General features: G+C 43.5%; 1 protein-coding gene across 2 annotated transcripts; it reads right to left on the bottom strand.

Annotated features, from left to right (window-relative positions):
- Nucleotides 1-10,593: 10,593 nt before the first annotated feature.
- On the bottom strand, nt 10,594-20,010 carry PDE6H (phosphodiesterase 6H). 2 transcript variants are annotated; one of them, XM_071732921.1, is made up of 4 exons: nt 19,907-20,010; nt 14,720-14,907; nt 14,398-14,438; nt 10,594-13,521 (listed from the first exon to the last, which is right to left on the bottom strand). In XM_071732921.1, the coding sequence occupies exons 2-4, from the start codon at nt 14,857-14,859 to the stop codon at nt 13,445-13,447; spliced, it is 258 nt and encodes an 85-aa protein (XP_071589022.1). In that variant the 5' UTR covers nt 14,860-14,907; nt 19,907-20,010; the 3' UTR covers nt 10,594-13,444. The 2 variants fall into 2 exon arrangements, with proteins under 2 accessions (XP_071589022.1, XP_071589023.1); XM_071732922.1 differs by lacking the exon at nt 19,907-20,010 and adding an exon at nt 18,334-18,569.
- Between the last annotated feature and the right edge of the window lie 435 nt (nt 20,011-20,445).

Genomic DNA, 20,445 nt, shown 5'->3' with positions numbered 1-20,445 from the left:
CAGAGCATTTAGAAAAGTTATCCTAAGTGACTGTTATGAAATTTATATTTCCATAGCATGGAGTGATAGCCTAAAGTCAAACCTCTCTGAAGTGAACTCAATGGTTTGCAGTCTGCTTTCTTGCTTAGCTCATTCAGGGAGTGACACCAAATGATCCTTTGATGGAATGGCAACTAGATAATGGCTTCTTGTACCTGTTGCTTTTCTAGTGTACCACCCTTAACATGGGTTAGTTTGTGCTGCTGTACAAGAATGTGGAAAATATTTTGTTATTTGCTCATTTATTTCTTCATCCAAACTTGCTGTCTACAGGTGATGTGGTTGGTAAATACTCAGCATCCCTCCATTGATTTCTGGACTAGCACATAGGTGGGTGGCATGTCTGTACTTCATAGCTCAGATGTCCTGGAGCTAATTCCAGTTACAGCTGGAATATCTGAACAGTGCCATGCTGAGAGAGCAGTTTGGATGTAGAGAACAGCACAGCAATTTCTCTAGTGACTCCATTTCTCTGCAGAGAAAATTAGCTGGCCAGGCTGCTGTGATGAAGTATTGGGCTGTCTCCCAGTCCAGAGCTATTTTGGTGGGCATTAACTTCCTGATCTTGGCACCAGGCTCTGTTGTACAATGCAGAAATCCTCTGTTGCCTGTTTCTAATCCTTTGTTGCCTGTTTCTGCACTAAACAGATCCATGATACAACACGACAAATATTAACCAAGCAGAGGGTTTTTTTGTCTGTCTGCTGCAAGATATCTGTACCCAGATTTGGACAATATGGAGTAGACTGGTGGTGCCTAATGAATGAGTCAAAAAGATCCAGAGTGCCTGGGTAAATCAGCAAAGCAGATCTATAATGCAGAAAACAAAAACAGTTCAATAACTTCTCTGCTTTTAAGATGAAAGCAAAGCCTCTTCACTCAGTGAAATAACAGCAGCTCAGTAAAGTAGCACTAAAAAGGTGATGAAACCACTGCAGTAGCTTTAAGCTATCTGGCATGGATGCTGCTGAGGAAATTGGTGAAGCAGCAAGAATTCTGCATGGGCTGCAAAATGCTGCTGAGAAGCTATATAAAACCAACACACTTTCATGTTTCAACCAGCTGAAATACTTTTAATCCAGAAAGTGGTAGGCATGAGGGATGGTTCCTGCTCTTTAGGTGGGTTCATGGCCTTTTCTAGACCACCTCCAAACATGCATGGTATTTTTTATCTTTCTCCAGTATGTTCTCATTTTCTAATGAGTGTGAGTTCCTACCAGTCAAATTAAAGCATGGTGACAAGAATGTTTTGTGCTTTGATTGTTTTTCCTGTGTCCTTTAGAAGTAGTTCATAGAGTCCCTGGGGACTGTAGAGCACAGGCTGAAAAATCACTTAATAATTCTCTTTCCTAATGCCTTGCAAATTCGTGGGACACAGCATCTCTTTCAGTAAAAGGGCCAGGGTGATGCATCCACCAATGCAGCCATAGCTTATTTGAGATATAAGGCATGTTTTTTAGGTCAGGACATGGAGTATACATGGCAAAAAGAACCTGACAGAGAACAAAAGGGCTAAGTGGCATTCAGTGTACTGTGTGAGTTATTTTATTTTTATTTCTTTATGTATTCCAAACTTCTCTTTTGGAGGTGAGAGGTAAGTGAGTTTATAGGACAGAAAACACTGGTTAGACTTACTCTGCCCTAGATATTATTTATTTATTTATTATCTATTTATTTATTATCTATTTTTATTTATTTCGTCTTGGGGTTAGGAACAGTCAGTGGCTGTTTCTTCCTGCTTCAAATGTTCAATGTATTTTTATCTTTTGGCAAAGTCACAAAGTCTTGAAGATGCTTATTTTTATGGATTTCAGAAAACAAAGTAAATAAAAACAACCTATTTTTATATCTGTGCTCATGTCATTCAAATGCATAACTATGACTTTCAGTGGTCAAAACAGGACCCAATAGTTGTTTTTCTAGAGCTGTGGAAAGCTCAGATACCACTTGATAATGCTAAAGGTACAATATATTTTCCCAAGAACTTTGTTTCCAGTAAGAGAATGTTCTTATTTTTTGGGACAGCTGCCAAAAGATGAAACCCATGTTATAAGACTGCTTTTCTCCAAGTAAGTCTGTACCAGCAGTTGTCATTTCCTAGAGCAGAAAGCACAGCTTCCACATAGAGGGAGTTTATCCTGAGATGCATACACATCATTGGAACTGACTCTTTGCATCCCTTTGCATCCCATCCCCTCGTTGCAGCTCCTGGCCCCAGACATTACTATATTGCTCCCCTCCCACATGGTGAGGGGGGGTCGAGTGCTCCCTATACTCTGCACTCAGATCTCAGGTATTACTAACCCCGTGGTTCCTCTTCTGTCAGCTTCTGAAAACTCTGAAAATGTTTTTATGTATGAGAAACATCCCTTTATTACAGTGCCAGCACTGGGAAACTGAGTTTGAGGATATAGCATCCTGCCATGTGCCAGCAGTGCCTTTGCAAGCCAATAATTGTGCTGCTGGGAAGTTCTGGCAGTGCATTTTTGGAAGGCAAAAGCAATTCTGCCTCCCTTTTCATCACTTTGAGCTGGACTTACAAGGCAATAAGAAAGTGTATAAAGACTGGGAGAAGGGGCAGATGCTGTATCAGGAGGGTCTTCTCCTGGCATAGCCTCACTCAGTATAATTTTGCATCAGGGCCCAAGAAACAAGCATAGGCTGGTAGGGCAGATGCTTTAGAGCTCTGTTTTTACAGCCTTTTAAAGAATGCTGTTGTCATAAAAGGAGCTTTATGGCAATTCTGGATCTAAAAAATCCAATAAAAATTTAAGTGAGAAAACATAGCAGTCACCCTTATTTTCTGCATTTATAGCTCCAGTTGTCACAATACACTGTAAACACTACTGTCTAACCAGACAGGGCTGTGTCCCTAATAAGGACATCTCTGTCTGTATTCAGGAAATTCCCCTCAAATTTGACATGGCAAGAAGCACTCTGTGCAGAGGGAATGATTGCCAGCCATCATCATCATCCCTACAAAGGACCCTAAAGGAAGCAGTTGTGTGGAGGAGGTGGGGACCAAGAATTAGAGACAGTGCCCACTCGTTTGTCTGCAGCCTCCCCACCTCCAGCACTGGAACAAAACCAATACCAGGTCAGTCCCAGTCTGTGCATATTGGTACTGACAGCAAATCCAAGGGGTGGGCTTGCTTCTGCAGCTGGACTTTGTTCTGAGGCAACAGGGACATCCTGGCGACCTTCTCATTAATTAAACCTTATTTTCCATAAATTGACTACTAGCATTTGAACTGCACAGAAATCTTCAGTTTGTGTGGACCCTTCCCACTGGACACACCCATCTGAGTATTAAGCACCCAGTTTCTGTCCCTAGGTGTGTCATGCCAGTCATTCTAAGGCTTTAATTCTCCATTATACCCTCACCTTGAGTAACTATGAAGTATAGTATCCAAGGTTAAGGTATTTGTGAGCACAACATGCTGTCTTCTCGTTTGCCATGGTTGGATAAGATGTTAAACCAACAAACTACCTTGTCTTCTCTGAAATGTTCTTCCTTCCTAGTTACCTCATGAAGATTAACTTGCCATTTCTTTTCATAGTAAAGGCCTCAGCTCCATTGTTTCAATGAGCTTAGCTGGATTTTACTGCAGGATCAGCTGCCACATGTGAAGGAGCCCAAGGTTAATACTGTAAATGGTAGTTCCTCAAAAAACAAATGTGGAAGAAGGTTGCTTGCTGGAAGAAAAGAGTTTCTTAAAACAAGGCACACAAGAGCACCTTCATCTTCTCCTAAGCAGCCAGAAAACCGGTCTTGTGACCAGCTGTGGTGACCAGTTGCATTAAGCAGATAGGGGTTTATGTGAGCAAGATCTGTTTTCAGCATCAGAGGTTCTGACTATGTGTGTAGGGGAAGACCATCAAGTGAATTTTTTGATGTTGAAACTACTGGGAGAATGCAGTTAAGAGTTATTTTATCTGCCCACATGAACATTACTAACCCAACCTCCAATAGCTTCTAATCTCTACCAAGTCCTACCTGAATTGCTGAAATTATGTTCTTCAATAATACTGACTTATGAGAAAAATCATCCTCCCACTCTTGCTTATTACATTGTATTGTAAGTATACTTAAAGGCTCCTCACTTCTCTAGGTGAGGAACAACTTAGAATCTTTAATATTTGTCAAGTGAGGATGTTCTAACCTGGAACCCAACATTTGCTGTTGATTACAGCTGACCAGGCAATGAATGGCCACAGTGTCCTCTGCTGTGGAGCACCAAGGGAAGTAGGAAAACTGCTTTTGTCAGTATAGTACTGCTGTTTTTTCCAAGGCAAGTACTGGGAAAGTTGCGAGTGACAGGAAGCCAAGTGAGGTGGGTTTTTTTCTGTATTTTGAGAGAAGCAAAAAGTGAGATTTCTGTTTATTTCTCTGTTAGGTATGAATGGGTTTATTGTATGAACACCTTACCTAAGGATACTGAGGATAGTAAGCATTTCTATAGGTTCAAAAAGTGCCTGGAATGAGTCATGAAGAAGAAATGTCATAGTTCTATGAAAATTTTGTATATGAAAAGCAAAGACATCAACTCTGCCTCAGGATTTCCTTGACTGGAAATCACCGGCACCTGCTAGATTACATTAATGCTTATATTTGCCACTTTCTCACATTGTCTTTGTACCTGTTACTGGCCGCAGCTGGAGAAAGAGTATTGGATCTGAGGGATCTTTTTTTTTTATTTTGAAGAGACATTTCTACCTTCTTATCCTTTTTTGAATGTTACTGGTTTAAATTAAACATGCAGGAGACAGCAGTGAAGTCCTATTTTCTCTGTTCCATAGCAACAGGCTAGAAATTTTGCAGTGCCTGTGCCAAACTCAGCGACACTGGTATAAGGTATATGCCACCCTCCACTTTTTCAATTTTATATACAATTATAAAGACTATCATATTTAAACACAGCTCTTGCTCAGGAGCTCCCACCCATGCATCAGTGGGTAAGGATGGGTGATAAACTGTCAAAACCAGATGGGATCATCTGAGTGACATCCTGTACATCTCTGACTTGAAAGCTTCTCCAGTAGTCCTGTGGAAGAGCTCTGAACTGCCTCAGCCACAGATGTTAGCCACAGCATATCTATCCTCTATCCTGTCACACAGTCTTGGTTTGAAGACCTACAGGGCACAGATCACGTGGGAAGTTGGTTCTGAGGTTCATTATTTCCTCTGCCAGAAATAAGCAATGTACTTATTATCTGAATTTGTTGACCACTGGTTTCCAGCCACCAGATCTGATTTTAATTTTGTTTGCTTCTTGGAATGAAGACTCCTCTCCTAAAGCTATTCCCTTGAAGACATTGCTGGGTCTGATCAAATGGCATTTTGACCATCTCTTTAGTAAACCAAACAGGGGTTATGGATCCCTGATGGAAAATAGTGAAGTTATTTCAAGTTACTGAGTACTTCTCAGGAGCTGAGCTGCACCAATGGGTTGTGCTTGTGCTCTGAGCTTGCTGCAAGCAGGAAGGATCAATGCAAGCATAAGCCACCATGAACTGTATTTGTTTTGGCAACTGGAACAGGCAAAGAGATCACCTACAGTGATCCAGCCAGTGACTGGTAACTTGGAAAGCTGTGGCCAACATCTTGCTTTGGATGTTTGTCCAAGCCCTGAGCAAATTTAGACCGCCTGGGCACATTTAGTGCCTCATCACTCATCGCAGTCCCCTCAAGGGACTGAAGGTGCTGTGGAGACAGATTTCTCTTCTACATGTTTAAGTAGTGTCAAAATGAAGACACGTGAAGGGCAGGAAAAGGTTTGCTCACTTTTGTGTAGCTTCTGGCCACAATTCCAGTTTGAAAGTAAGCCATAGGGTTTGTACTATTAGAAATGCTTTGGACTTTTATTTGGGGCTCAGAGAGAGATTCCAGTATGACTTTCCTAAGTCCTCCAAAAGAGGTGATTTAGAATTTGCTCTGTAATTCAATTATTATAGCTAGCAATAAATTTTTCCTGCTTTCGATTTAGTTAATATTAAATGTATCTCTATCATTTTTGTTGGCATGAACTTGGGAATCTTGTTTTTAATTGATTATTTTAGATAAATAAAGTTCTTCTGGGAGTAGACACCCCAAACCTAAAAAATACTCATGTTGAATCACTGTATCAGGCCAGGGCCAGGGTAGTAAGGGCAAGGAAATATTTTTTTCCTGTAGAGTTTATCAAGAGTATCTTGGAATCAGGGTATCTAAAACACTGCTTGAAGTTCTTGTGAATGAAGATTTTATATAGAAAAAGTTATATGTTAAAAGAGTATAAAATCTTAGAACTTTTTCAGTCAAGTAGTTTGCAAGTTTGCAGCAGGTTGGGGTTTTTTTGGAGCCTGACCTGATCCAAAGCCTGTGTAAGTCGACGGAAAAACTCTTAAGAGACTCCTGGCTTTAAGTCGAGGAATTAAGTTGTCTCTTAGTGCCATAGAATTATTTCATTAAAGAGCTTATTAAGATTAAAAATGGGATTATGCATTATCATCAATGAATGCAAAGAGGTTACATGGCTGTGATAAAGCTGCAAAGCTTTATTCTGCTTTTCAGGGAAATGGACTCTGACTGGATCCAAGAAAAAAATTACATATCATAACACTGCATACTATGAGGTGCATCTTGTGTCTTCCAAAATGGAGAAAACCATCACTAAAGGTAAGATGTGGAACTAAAATGCTGCTTTTTTTTTTTTTTTTCTTTTTCCCAAGAAGCAGTTCTTGAGGATGGGTGAAACAAAAATGTCTCGTGTACTTCCACATGTTTCTTTTCGATTTTTGCTCTTTCTTTGGTATTTATTTTTCCAAATGAGATTTTGGTTGCAGTTGCTCCTGTAGCCCCTAGAGAATCAAGAGAGGGGAGGGTGAGGGGGAAGAGTGAAGAGGAGAGGAGAGGAGAGGAGAGGAGAGGAGAGGAGAGGAGAGGAGAGGAGAGGAGAGGAGAGGAGAGGAGAGGAGAGGAGAGGAGAGGAGAGGAGAGGAGAGGAGAGGAGAGGAGAGGAGAGAGGAGACTTGGGCCAGCTGCTATCAGATAGAGCAGGTAAAGGGCTTTCCTGAAGTGCATTGGCTGTCAGAGAAGAAAGGTGAAGCACACAAGAGGGAAGAAGCAGAAACAGGAGGAAAGAGCAGCACATAGGATGATGGAGAGGGAAGCAGACAGCATAGAGCCAGAGACCACAATGGGGGCACACAGATGATGTGGGGATCAGGTTTGCCATGTGTCCACGAGAGTTGCTGAGGACTGATATTTACTGCATACATGTCCACAGCCTGTTTTCATAGCACACTTTGAGTGGGAGGCTGCTGCTGCTGATTTTGCTGTAAAGTAGTCCTGCAGCAGCAAGAGGTGACTTGAGCTGTCTGGCTCTCAGGGAGAAGGGCAGGTTACAGCCACCTTACCCAGAGGGCTCGTGGGGTACTAACGGGGGTGTGGGTATGAGCCAATGGTTCCTACTCTTATATTTTGTTTTTTGCTTTCCACAGAAACATTATGTCCTGACAGGTAATGGGGAGAAGGGGTGAAAACTCTACCTCACGTGTTTGGTATTTTTTCCCACGGTATGAATGAGTTTCTGTTTCTTCACCAATCTGTTTGTGTCTTGTTATTGGAAGCTCTCAGATGGCTGTGAAACAGAGTTGCCTGGGTATTTGACTTCAATATTGTAATGACTGAGCATAGATTATGCATGAAAAACAAAATTACTTTCTATATGTCACTACTATACAGCTTGAGAGAAGGCAGTGTGACTGGCTCAGTGTGACTGCCTTGCCTCCTGCAGGAACTGCGCCTGATCTGTACCAGATGTTCTCTGCAGGGGATTCTTGGATGCTTTCTACAGTCCAGTCACAAATGTTCTAAGTAACAGAGCCTTCTCACTTCCCATGGGACAAGAGGGCATCCTTTACCAAGGAAGGCATTTGTTAAGACTTCTTGATAACAGCTGCTTGAAATTGTGATGGCTTGTTATGGTCAGATAGATTTTTCCTTGATTCATCCTAGCTAATATTTGTCCTCCTTTGTTATCTGTACTGTACAGCTACCTCCAGATGGGAATCACAACTCCACCTGTCTGTTTCAGAGTGCTGTGCATGATGGAGCAAATTCTCTGCTGCCTGTGGAGTCCTTACTCCTCCTTTCTTAATTTTTCTATTTGCATGTTTCTTTTCTCTCCCTCCACTTCTATGCTACCTCAAAATACTTAAGAGTTTGACAGCCTCTGTCCTTAAAACTCCTGGAAGTGAATGCAGCTTTCTGAATAGGTGTTAAGTTCCTCTCGAGTTTTTCATAATGTAGCTCCTTGTGGTACTATTTCTGTATAGATAGCTTCAATCCAAAATTTCTTAATTTGCTGACCTGACCATATTTCATTCCAGTTTCATTGCTGACTTGCTTTCCTCTTGCTCTCATCTGGTACTGGTGCTTACCGGATCTCATCCTAGCTTAAGATTTGTCCTTCAAAGTACTGTTCCTTAATGCCTCCATCTGTGTGTTCCTCATACAGACTGTCTAGATGTGACCTGGCCATGTACTGACATTTTCAAGACTGCGCTGCATCTCCACTGTTGCTTCTTTATTAGTAAAGTTCAGCATCCACAAGCTTGAGTAACACACTAGCTTGGAGATTAGAAGAATAATTAACTCATTACTTCCCACTGAGGTACTTACAAAATGCCTAGCATGGGAATACCTTGATGCCAGCAAGGGCTTCTGGTAACACTGCAGTTGCTAAAGCCAGATATAACACTACTTGTTTCCCATGTGGTTGACCTGAAATTATTTTTCTTCTTTACTTTAAGACCTGCAGCCAGCTCCTCTGGTGGAGCTGGTGGCAAGCTTGCTGTGCCCATTCCAGCAGCTGGCTGAAGGATAAGGTGTCTGTCTGGTGGACAAGTTAGATCTGATTTGTATTCAACTAGTTTGTGATAGGAGCAAATGAGCTTACCTTCCTGTGTCTAAAGAAACTGATGTGGGGTTTTAATGAAGCAGTGTGAATTTGTTCCTCAGGTCATTTGTGGGGCAGAAGCACTCTGTATAGCTGAGGAATGGGTCCTTTCTTCCCTCTGTCTGTAACCTGCTGTGCCCCTCTTCACCCTTTGTAAGCTTGCATAGATCACAATTCCAAGGGATGTGTGCCAGCAGCTTACGTTGGAGAGGGTGCTAATAGTCATGGGATTTCCATCTTTTATTCCTCCTGGTATCCTAACCAGACATGAATGGAAAACAAAACACAGGTTGTTGAGTTCTTCTAATAACACAAGATACAGGTTCTCACCCTGATGTTTTTCCTGGGCACCTGCTCTGTCACCCATGGCTACATGGCCATTGTGGTCGTAGTGTGGAGCAACACTTTGCCCTGCATTTTAATTTGGTTTTCCCCAAGCTCTTCCTCTTCCTGGATGGTTGTGCTGCTTCAGCCACTGTCTCCCAGACAGACCAAGGCATCTTGCAAGAGAATGAGTCCAGCTTGCTCACTGGTTGCTCCTTGTAGATAGTTTGTGCCTTGCACAGATGCTTTTCTTCTGTAGCATGACAGGCTGGGAGCTCCTGCACGTACTCTGTGGCCATCTGCCATGCCCTGTATGGCATGGTCCATGGTGCAGAGCCTGCTTTGGCAGGATCTTCACTACGTTGCTGCTCCATACTCTCCATGTTCGTGAAGGACTCTTTCCTATCTGTGCACTTTTTCTGTGCTCACCACTGTCCTGACCAAGCTCTCAGGGTACCAAATGCCTTCTACACTCCCAGTGCCCCTCTGACTAAAGTCACAGCCTTCACAGGGTAATACAGTTTATCACTTAGTATCTTATTGGTGGTTTGGTGTATGTTGCATGTGAAAGGATTGGTGGATGGTGTATGTTGTTGTGAAAGGATTTATAAAAGCCCTTCCTCCCCCCCCCCCACAAGTGATGCCTGGCTTACTCATATTTATATTTCACAGGATTGAGTGCATTGAAAAAGAAAAGATTTTTAATTAAATGGTCAGTGATGAATCGCAAGGAAAAAAGCTCTGGAGATAGCACAAAATAAAGTACTTTCTGAGGCTGAGACCTTGCAGCATACACCAGGAGGCAACTGAACCTGACCAACTTGAATTTGGGCAGCTTAAGCTCCCTATGAACATTTAGAAAGCTGAGCAACAACAAGAAGCAAACAGAGATGAGCGTTTGCAGCTCTATCTTGCAATCACAGCAATGAGAAGGAATTAAGTGGCATTTGTTTCAGTTTTTTTTTTTTTTTTTTTTTGCTATAGGGTAGAAAAATGCTGACACTCTGTTGCATAAAAAGTTCCAAACTTAACTGGCCAAAAGATTTCATCCCTGAGGAAATATGTGCACCCCGCCTGTCAGAATACACCAGTCATCACTCAGGGAAAAACTTCTTCTCAGATGATATCACAGCCAGACTTATTGCCTATTGTTTGGAGATAAATAGCTGGTTTTCTGTCATGAGGAGTGGTGAGTGGCTTTCAGAGCTTTCCTCAGGAAAGGATTTTAAAATGAAAGCTAAATCATCTGCCTTTCCCCGGATATATTTTGTAAGCAAGTCAGACTACATTCTTAGGATTTTTAAAACATTTTAAGTTCATTTTTATTGCTTTTGCCTTTTTTTCTTTTTTTTATAGTAAAAGAACAAAAAATAATAAATTACAATGTATATAGACTGAAGCCCTTCCACAAGCTACTTTAACATGTTGCCTTCTTGCACCATAGCAGTTTCCAACTGTTTTAAATATTGACGTTTCAAGGGTTACAGCCTATTAGAAAAAGATCAGAAGCTCAGACGAAACCACTGTGGGGATGTTTTAAGACTCCTTTTCTAAGTCTCAACATTCCTTGCGAGTAAAGGAATGAATGTAATCCCTATTAATGAATAAAAATTATTTCTAAACTAACTAACAAACTGTGTTGACTCAAAACATCTGCTCACACAACTCATCAGCCAGACATGAGAGTTGGGGTCTGTATGTGTTCATTACTGTTGGACTCCTCTAGAAAGGAGTATGGAGCAGCTCTCTAATGGGATCTTGGCTTATGGCAATTGGATAGGGAAATCTCTCACCAGGACTCTCACATTTGCTGAAATGCTTCAGTCCCTGAACTAAGGAGAACTTTGACTTTACCCCAGTATTTTCTGACAGAGGGTCTCACTATCTTTGGACTGTTTTACCAAGACCTGTGATTAAAAGGGTGTTCTCCTACTTAAAAAAGAGGAAACTCAAATAGAGGTAGCCAGCTTGCAGGATCAAAAGCTGGATCCAATGGGTCTTTTCCCAGGTAGGAGAGGACAGGCTGAGAAGGTTGCATAAGAACTGTGTGCTACAAGATGCTGAAACAGGAGGGAAAGCACAAGAGCATGGAAATAGGACCATTCACATTTAACCACAGAAGGTGAGAGCTAGCACACGGACTTAAAAAGTGAAATCAATTCCCTATGGTAAGAGCCAAATAAAGCTTCATTTACATACAGAACACTTAGGGAAATAAGAATTGCCTTAAAAGGTGAGAAAGGTGGGAAGAACTGAGAGTAAGTGGAAAGGACAGTCTGCCCTCTGCCCAAGGAAATAGCTGTGTGCTGCAATTAGCTAAATGGTACATGCCTCCTGCCCTGTGATTGTGTTGTGGCTCTGAACCACTTCTTGGCTTACTGCTGTTTCTGCTGGCAAGAGTTCTGAATAATAAAAGCTATTCTTTGGACTGCCAACAAGAATTTCCTTTAGTTTTTGGTGCTGAACTATATTTTCAATGAAAATGTCTAGCTTTTATTTCTGGAATAACAGCAGCAGACAACTATATCACAGCCAGGGATTTATAACTGCTTTATTCATGGGGATTGATCTTTTAGGCAGGATTTGCTCTCCTCTCCACAGCCTTGCTCCCATCAACATATTCAGCATCTGAAAGATGAGCTGGGGGGAGGCAGTTCTTACACAGTGATGCTTTTTGAGCTGGAAAAAGTGATTAAAAATACCATCTCCTCTCACGATTATTATGTAGCAACAACAAATCTTGCTCCTTGCCTCCAAACAAAACAAAAGCCCTTCCTTAACGCCAAGGCAGCAGGGAATCTTGGTGCCTCCCCCAAGCATTTAAATAGTTGGTTATGAGAGCCTCACTGCTCACCAGCACTCAGGCTGCCAGAGACCAAGAGTCACAAATCAATAGGGTGAAGTGGATTCGCTCTGTGTTTGCCTGCATACACACATCCCAACCTCCCCCTGCCTCCCCACCTGCTCTGCTGTTACCTCTCCCTGGGGGATCACCATTGCCTGCTTGTTTAGGCAAGCTCCAGAGGCTGAAGTTGCCAGAGGGTAAAGACAGAAAAGCCTTCCTGCTGGTAGGAAGGGGCTCTGAAAAGCGACTTGCTCCATGCTAAGCACGGGGGAGAGGTAGCAACTAATGCAATACCATCCTCTGCTAGATGAGGTGGGACTACTGACATTGTCTGATGACAGCTTGTAAAGATTCTTTGCCTTTTTAATCAGCAGCAGACATATCATGGGGAGCAAATGGCTCATGCAAACATATATGGTCCTGAGGATAGTGCAGGTATTACACACAGGGGACTCCCATTGAAGGAGAGGAAACACAGTGTCATTCAGAGTGCTGTTTCTTTGGAACTGCAACCACTCAGAAGCACAAAAAGGATTAATAGTAGGATTAATTAACTCAACTATTGATTTCAGACACACATGTTTTCATTTAACATTAGTAGAACACATATGGCTCATAGCTGGTGAGCACTACAGCAGAGACAGCATTTGCAAGACTTTTTCCCCTCTTGCTCATTAGCTAAATCTTAGGAGCAGATTTTCTTATGCTTATTTCTTATTTCGTACTCCTGGGGGAGGGTCTCCTCCCACATAAAGTCTGGACGGGTGACTCTCATCCTGTTCTCTGTCCCATCCTGTTACTAGTCCCATCAACTAATTGATGACCTGGATAAAAGTGGGGACATACCTACAGAAATCCTATATAGAAAGTCAAGGAAGGAGGGAAGAAAAAGGATGGTCATGATAAAATTAGGTCTGGACATACATGCATAACCATATACACAGTATTTCATCTAACCAGGAGAAAAGTTAATCAGGGGAAAAGTTCAAATACATCCTTCCCTTGTCTCCATGTACATGAAGATCTGTGACAGTGAGAGAAGACAGGATATGGAACAGGGAGGCATTAAGACATTTTAAAGTAGTTTCATCACATGGAAGATGAGGTCTTTTCAGGGTCCTGAGTAACTTCTTTACCAAATTAATCTGCGAAGGACTTCATATAACTAGCTCTTACAAAATCACTCTGCCCATGAGCAGATAGATGTAAGGGCTAAAAATAAGTGTCAAAGGTGATGAAGACCATGCTGCAATCTGTGGAGTCACCAGGTGACACCCATAGAGATGCTGGCACCTTAGATGATCCCAAACTGGGCCAGCTCGTGCAGTTCCAGATGGCTGAAAGCTTCCCATGGGCAAATCACTGTGATATCTGCAAAAGAGAAATAATGAGAAATGGGTTCTGGTCACTGGACTTCTTGGGTTTCTTTTGTATTAATAGGAAGGCTGATACACTCAGGAAACATTACCAATGGGAAGAGCAAGAAGAATGAGATTCCAGTTGATGCTTAAATGACCAGATGAGCTCTTCAAATCTAGTACTACCTAACAGACCAAACCAGATAAATGTATTTTTTTCCTGTGCTATCTTTCCTGGTGAGCAGAAGCAAACTGGCATTTTCTATCATCTCTTCAGTGACTGGTGTGAAAATTCATCCTGGTTTATAAGGCTTCCCCTTTTCTTATATACTGCCTGTAGTCAAATTATGAAGAGATGCTGAATAATTTTGTCTACAACATTCAGGTTCTGTAACTCATTGATAAGAGCAGTTGATATTGGTACCTAGGAAGTTCTGGCTACAGCTCATCCAGTGCATGTTTCTCAATCCCAGATGGATGCATAACATTCTTAAAATTAGGATTCTGGTGATAACACAAATACTTAGCCAGCTGGGATCTGGTTCCTGTGATTTTTGGTATTAATAGATTAGTATTTGGCATTTCTTTGAGAACCTCATTCTGCTGAAATTCTTAACCAGAGTATTAGCAGAAAACAAAGACAAACAAGCACATTTGCAGCCAAATGAAAGTGTTCAAAAATTGAAGCATGCTTAAATAGCCTTTCTGCCTTGTAGTGTAAGCATAAGAACAACCATGGCAGCTTTAGGAGGGAGCACTAGACTTCTCTGGCAGTCCTGAGGGCTGTAGAGAGGCCAGAGAGACAGAGAGGCCACCCCTGACAGTCCTCTCCTATACTGAAGCATTTGGGTTAAAGCAGGGCACGACAACAACATCCTGCAGCACTTACCTGTGCCCAGTCCCTCCATTCCTGGGATGTCATCTCCAAATCTAGGGAAGAGAAGAACAGAGGTGGGGTGAGTTTGGGCCAGCAGCACCTGGGAAATGGCAGCTGCCCTTCCCCCCCATCCAGGGAAGAAGCATGGACAGGCAGTGGACAAGAAGGAGAATCTCCAGGTGGGAGAGCTGATCCAGGGGTGGGGAGAGTGGGGGCAGGAAGGGAGAAGCCTTCTGGCTCCTTGCCCAAGGGAAGATGGAACCTCAGAAGCCCAGCTTAGCAGTGGGAAGCAAGACAACTACCATGGTGTCTTGTCTTTCCAAAATGCTCTTACCCTCTTACTCCTTTTTTAGGAGGCTTGCTCTTGAACTGCCTTGTCTGCCTCTGCTTGAATTTAGGAGGCCCCTTGCGTGGTGTAGTGGGACCAGTTGGAGCATCTCCAGTGGTGAGGTTGGCAGGGGGGTTCTCACTCATGGCTGAGCTGTTCTGTGTCAGGCGAAAGCCTTTCTCAGATCCCTCTGTCTGCAAGACAATGGCAGGGACTGACACAACACTCTGCTTATCATTTCTAGGTATCAGTAGTCAGGTGACAGAATTATGAGAAGCATAATGGTGACAGGACTAAAGATGAAGTTATTAAACATCAAGAAAGATCATAACATATACAAAGTAAGCAGGATGGCATTGCCTTTCATCTGGTGTGCTTGAATTAAGTTGCAAAGCAAAGGACGTCTGAGCTAAGGACTGATTCAGGATATGACTTCTAGGGGCCAAAAAGATACACTAAAGGCTTTGGCATTGTCATGATACATGTCATGTTCTTATACTTGTGCCCAAGCAGTACCTTTTGAACACTGCTGGAGATGAGATGCTGAACTAAATAGGCACTGAGTTTGGGTGCAGCTGCAATTAAGCCTTGTGTTTTTCAATACCAACCTTAAGGGAAATAGCACAGGAGATTTACAAGATTGTAAAGAAGGATAAGGTAAAACACTGTAGCCTCTGTTAGACAGAAGTTAATTTCTCAGGATTTAGGAGAGCAAAGTCCATAACTTTCCCCAGGGTATATCCATTTTGGTACTTTTCATAGAATCATAGAAACTTTTGGGTTGGAGGGGACTTCAAAAAATCATCAAGTCCAACCCCCCTGCCAGAGCAGGGTCACCTCCAGCAGGTCACACAGGAGCACATCCAGGTGGGCTTTGAATGTCTTCAGGGAAAGAGACTCCACAACCTTCCCAGGCAGCCTGTGCCAGTGCTCTGTCACTCTGATAGTGAAAAAAATCTTCCTTATATTTATACAGAACTGCCTGTGCTCCAGTTTATAACCATTGCCCCTTGCCCTACTGTTAGTCACCCCTGAGAAAACTTGACTCCATCCTCCTTGTGTTCACCCCTTACATATTTATAAACATTGATGAGGTCACCCCTCAATCTCCTCCAAGCTGAAGAGACCCAGCTCCCTCAGCCTTTCCTCACAAGGTAGATGTTCCACTCCCTTATTCATCTTGATCTCTCTGCACTGGACTCTCTCAAACAGTTCCTGATCCTTCTGGATCTGCGAAATGTGTCCAGAACTGGACACAATATTCCAGCCTCAGCCTCACCAGGGCAGAGCAGAGTGGGAGGAGAACTTCTCTCTACCTACTAACCACACACTCCCTTTTGAGCATTATATTACATGCACTGACCTCCTCTGCACCACACTGCACATGAACCAAGCTCCACTTCATGGGAGATTAAATAGTTACCAGGAAGCAATTCTTGTATGGGAGACATCTCTTTTGCGTTGGAGGGCAGAATGGCTGCACTCAGAGACCTTTCCTTCCTTCCCAGAGAGAACAGCAATAACTCTCAGCAGTGCCAAAGGGGAAGTTTCCAGCTCTTCGTCAAATTTTGTGCTAATTAGTATGCTAGAATAGTCTGACCAACTGCATTTATGGAACATAATTGCCAGCTTCGCATTCCTTCTTGGAAGTCACATTCTTCCCCACGACTTTAACATAATTCCTATCTCCAGGTGTTTGTCCCAGTGCAGCCAGGCTAAGGGGATCACTGATGGAATTAACTTCAGGATTTGGTACTAAAGCCTAATCCCATTATGTTGCCATAGTGCTCTGGCCTAATCCTCAACATCACCTCAGTGACATTCCGGACTTTTAATCTCAGAACTATAAATGCCATCAAAGATGGGTATTTATTTTCCTTCTTAGTCTGAAGACAGTTCATGCCTTTGATGGTCTTGAAATAGCCAGAGTACCAGAAAGCAAAACCCCAGATGCAAAGAGAAACACCATCCAAGCAATCCTGTGTCACTTCCACATCAATGTGAGGAGAAGACCTATGTTTCTTTATCTATGGCAGCCTGTGAATACTTCAGCCCGTGACATCTTCCCATCTGTGCTGACAGTAGAACGAATCCTGGTGAAAGCACCTAGAGGGATGTTAGTTCTTCTGCCTCTTGCAGCTGGGCTCCTGTGTCAGCTGTAGTATCCTGAGCAGGAGACTGGACAGGCTCCAGCAGCCCCAAATGGAGTAGCAGATGGTTGTGTCTGCAGCTGAAGTATGCACAGATGCTATTCCCCCGCTTGTAACACAACGTTTCCTAAGCACACACTGTGCCCACAAACAAAGGGATCAGCTCAAATTGTACAAGTTACTTATTTAGTTGCCATCCCTGCAACACCTGAACAATTGCCCAGTATTTACAGTTTTATCCTGACAGCAAAGTGGCAGGACAGGTAAACACTGTCACCTTCATCTTTTACAGACGGGGAAGGGAGGTGCAGTGATTGGCATGACCTGGACTGCACAGCTGGGAGAAGTGGCAAAATCTTTTGACTCACAGGTTTTAAGAGACAAACTGAGAGCTGAAGGCAGTTTGGCTCCAACCACAGAGAGAATTTCGTGCCGGTGAGGAATTCAGATGGTATTGCCTTACAACAAAATGCTTTGCACCAACAAACTGCTCCATGGCATGGCTGCTAATGTCCCAAAGCATAGCATTCTACCTCTGCCTCAGGTGCAGTTCTCTTCAGTAGGGTGTCTGTCAGTGCTAGATAATTCCTGCTGAAATACAAGAGGTACACTTCCAGCTCTAAGCTCTGTGCTCATTTGACATGCCAAGATACTTGGCACACCTCCCAAGAGCAACTCCCAAAAGTACAACAGAAGAAACAAACCTGGTAACAGATTTCCAACCCTTTTGACTGGCACCAGAAACTCTTAAGATGCATTTGAGCTCCATCTCCAGGTGAGTTCCTGCCCTGTTTCACCAGCTCCTTCTGTCTGCAGAATGGTACCTTAACTACAAACACATCTACAAACACAAACTTCTCTTAGTTCCTTGAGTCCATGTCTTGCCCCTGGCCTTCACTCAATAGAGAAAAAGCTAATGAGAAGACACAGTCCTTGGAGTTTCCTTCTCCCTAAAGATGAAGGAGTTGTATCCACCCACCATCTACTTGATAACCCAGGTTTTTGGTAGGAAAAAGGATCTATCCACATCACACTTCATCCTCTCTTTCACCTGCATAAATTCCAGAAAGAATAGCCAATTAAACTAAAAGGGACAATTCCAGCTTCTTCCTTTCCAATCTTCCATCACTCACCTATTCTCTCTGTGTATCACCACAAAAATGATAGGGGATGGAAAGCAACCTCTGTGCCACATAGCAGCCTCTATCTTGCAGCAGGAATAAAGCTGCCCTCCCACCATTGATCTGGTGAGACCTGCTTGCCTTCACATGCAGACAAAGATATCTCCTTTCATGCTGAAGATGGCCCTGCCCCACAACATGGGAACTGCCCCAGTTCCCACACCTCAGGAACCAGCTGCCCCTGCACACAGCCAGACATGAGTGGGCAGGCACTCCAGAATCACAAATATGAAAGAAAGCTCCACAGCAGCTTCCCAGGGGAATTTCCCAGCCTTTTTCCTCCCCATACCTGGGTACTTGAATAGTCCTTGGTACCACACCAAACAGATGCCTTGACAAAAGTTTGATGAGACTGAGTCTTCTCTAGGCTTCTTCAAGTGCTGTGCTGCCTCCCCCAGTGCTTCCTGGGCTGCCAGAACTCCTCTGCTGCTGCTGGCACTGAGTTGCAGCTCCTGGATGAGAGCTGACAATTATGGATGCAAAGGCTATTGAGAAATAAGATGTTCTTCCATGCACTTCCTCTGCCCCCTGTCTGACAAGGTGTTACCTAATTGCCCCTGGCAGGATTTCTGCCTCAGTCCAGTCTTTAATCCTCTGGGTAAGAGCTTTTCTTGCATGTGAATGCTAATTATACCTAATACACAGCAATGAGCTTATCCCAATTGCGTCTGACATCCCACCTCTGGGATGCTGGCCAGGTTAATAATCCTTCTTTTAGTTTTCTTTGAACTTAAGGAGGCTTCAATGCTACTGACAAATGGTGACTCTTTAATCTGCCCCCTCCTTAATCTCTGATTGTCCATGGAAAATTTCCCTGACATATACTGCAGATGCCTCACTTGACCTTCTTCAAACACATTAAGTGTAGCATCCTATCTTCCCCTGTCTGAAACCTTAAAAAACACAGACTTCTCCATGCATGCTTGTCTTCATGATGCCCCAGGGTGTCAGACATTAAACCCCTGTGGGATGTGGCTTTCCATGCAGTGATATGCTGGGAGAAGACAGCATCTTGAAGGAAACACCCTTGTTACATTCCTTTTGATGGAGTTCTTGCATGCCCAGCTCTTGAACTCTCATGAGAGTCTCTAGCATCATCCTCACAGCCAGGCTTTTGGCAGGGAATATTGTATCCAGTGCAAGATGCCTGTGAGGAGTCTCACTGCTCCAGTCTCAGTTGCTTGAGCCAGAAGAAGTCTGCACAAGTTCAGCTCTTTCTGATCCCATGTTTTACCCAGCATATCAGACCCTTTGTTCTAGCAGAGGTTTTAAGACCAAGAACAAATGAAAGAGGACACACTCTAAAAGACAACAATTCATTTCAAGCAGAAATATATTCCCACAACTATTTCACGGCTGTGGATCCTTGGAAGGACTATCCCAATTGAAAGAAGGGATACACCAGAGCTACAGCATCACACAGTATAAACCCCCCATCAATGTGCCCTGCGTGCATGGCTGAGCATCAGGGTGGGAAACACGAGCTGCCTGTCCCAACTATTCCTCGGGATCTCCCCCTGGCACTGCTTGCACACAGCTGAGGACAAAAGCCAAGGGGGTGACAATGATCCCCAATCTGGGGGTGCCCAGCATGAGCAAGCGAGTGGCCCCAGAGGGGGCAGAGCTTAGAGACAAACCACTGCTGCACCACTTGCTCTAATGTGAGAGAAAACAGAAAACAAGCACCCAAGAACCACAATTCACTCTCTTAGCTACGGGGTCTGTTTGTGTTCTCCAAACATCTACATTTTTCCCCCATGGGGTTTTATCAAGACTTTTCTCTCCTCTGGGTTTTGCAGGCAGTTCCTCTTTCATCCCCCCCCTGCCACCCTCCTTACGGCTTTTGAGCTGAAAATACTTACAGTGCCAAGGGCTCCTCTTGCAAATCATTCAACTCTTGTCCTCTGGTCTGTGCAGAAAGGGTCTCGAGGTATCTGTTCTCCTCCAGATATACCCTGTCACCAGGTGACATCAGGACACCAGTCGTGGGCGGGCCCCTGCACGGGGCGGGGAGGGTGGGGACGGGATTTGTGGGGAATGCTGTGATCCCTGTTGCCCTGCAGGCACATTTCCATAGAGCCCCAACACGCTTCTGAGGGCTGAAATGCCCCTTTCTACAAGAAGAGGTTGGGACTTCTCTGCAGCCCCTGAAGAGACATCTCTGGGGAAACAAAATAAGAAAAACTAAATAATAAGAAAAATAAATAAAAAAAAGAGATTCACCTGCCCCTTGAGCAATGAGTGCACACACACACAAACATGCAGGGAAAGGAGGAATTCGTCCTAATCACTGCAGCTCCCTCCCCTCCACTGGTGAACACATAGAGAGGCTTCCAGCAAAGTTCTCAATGGTGCTGCAAGATTCAAGACACATCTAGGAGAGCAGTGCCTGAGGGCAGCC

The sequence above is a fragment of the Heliangelus exortis genome, chromosome 1 (assembly GCF_036169615.1).
Source record: "Heliangelus exortis chromosome 1, bHelExo1.hap1, whole genome shotgun sequence".
Taxonomy (NCBI): Eukaryota; Metazoa; Chordata; class Aves; order Apodiformes; family Trochilidae; genus Heliangelus; species Heliangelus exortis.
Note: the sequence above shows the minus strand (reverse complement) of the source record. Positions and strands in the feature narration are given on the sequence as shown.

Coding starts and splice junctions, on each gene's coding strand:
- PDE6H (XM_071732921.1), bottom strand. CDS start 14,859: ATGAGTGAGAACCCCCCTGCCAACCTCACCACTGGAGATGCTCCAACT. Junction 14,439..14,719: donor CCTAAAAAAGGAGTAAGAGG/GTAAGAGCATTT, acceptor TCTCTTCCCTAG/ATTTGGAGATGACATCCCAG. Junction 13,522..14,397: donor AATGGAGGGACTGGGCACAG/GTAAGTGCTGCA, acceptor TCTCTTTTGCAG/ATATCACAGTGATTTGCCCA.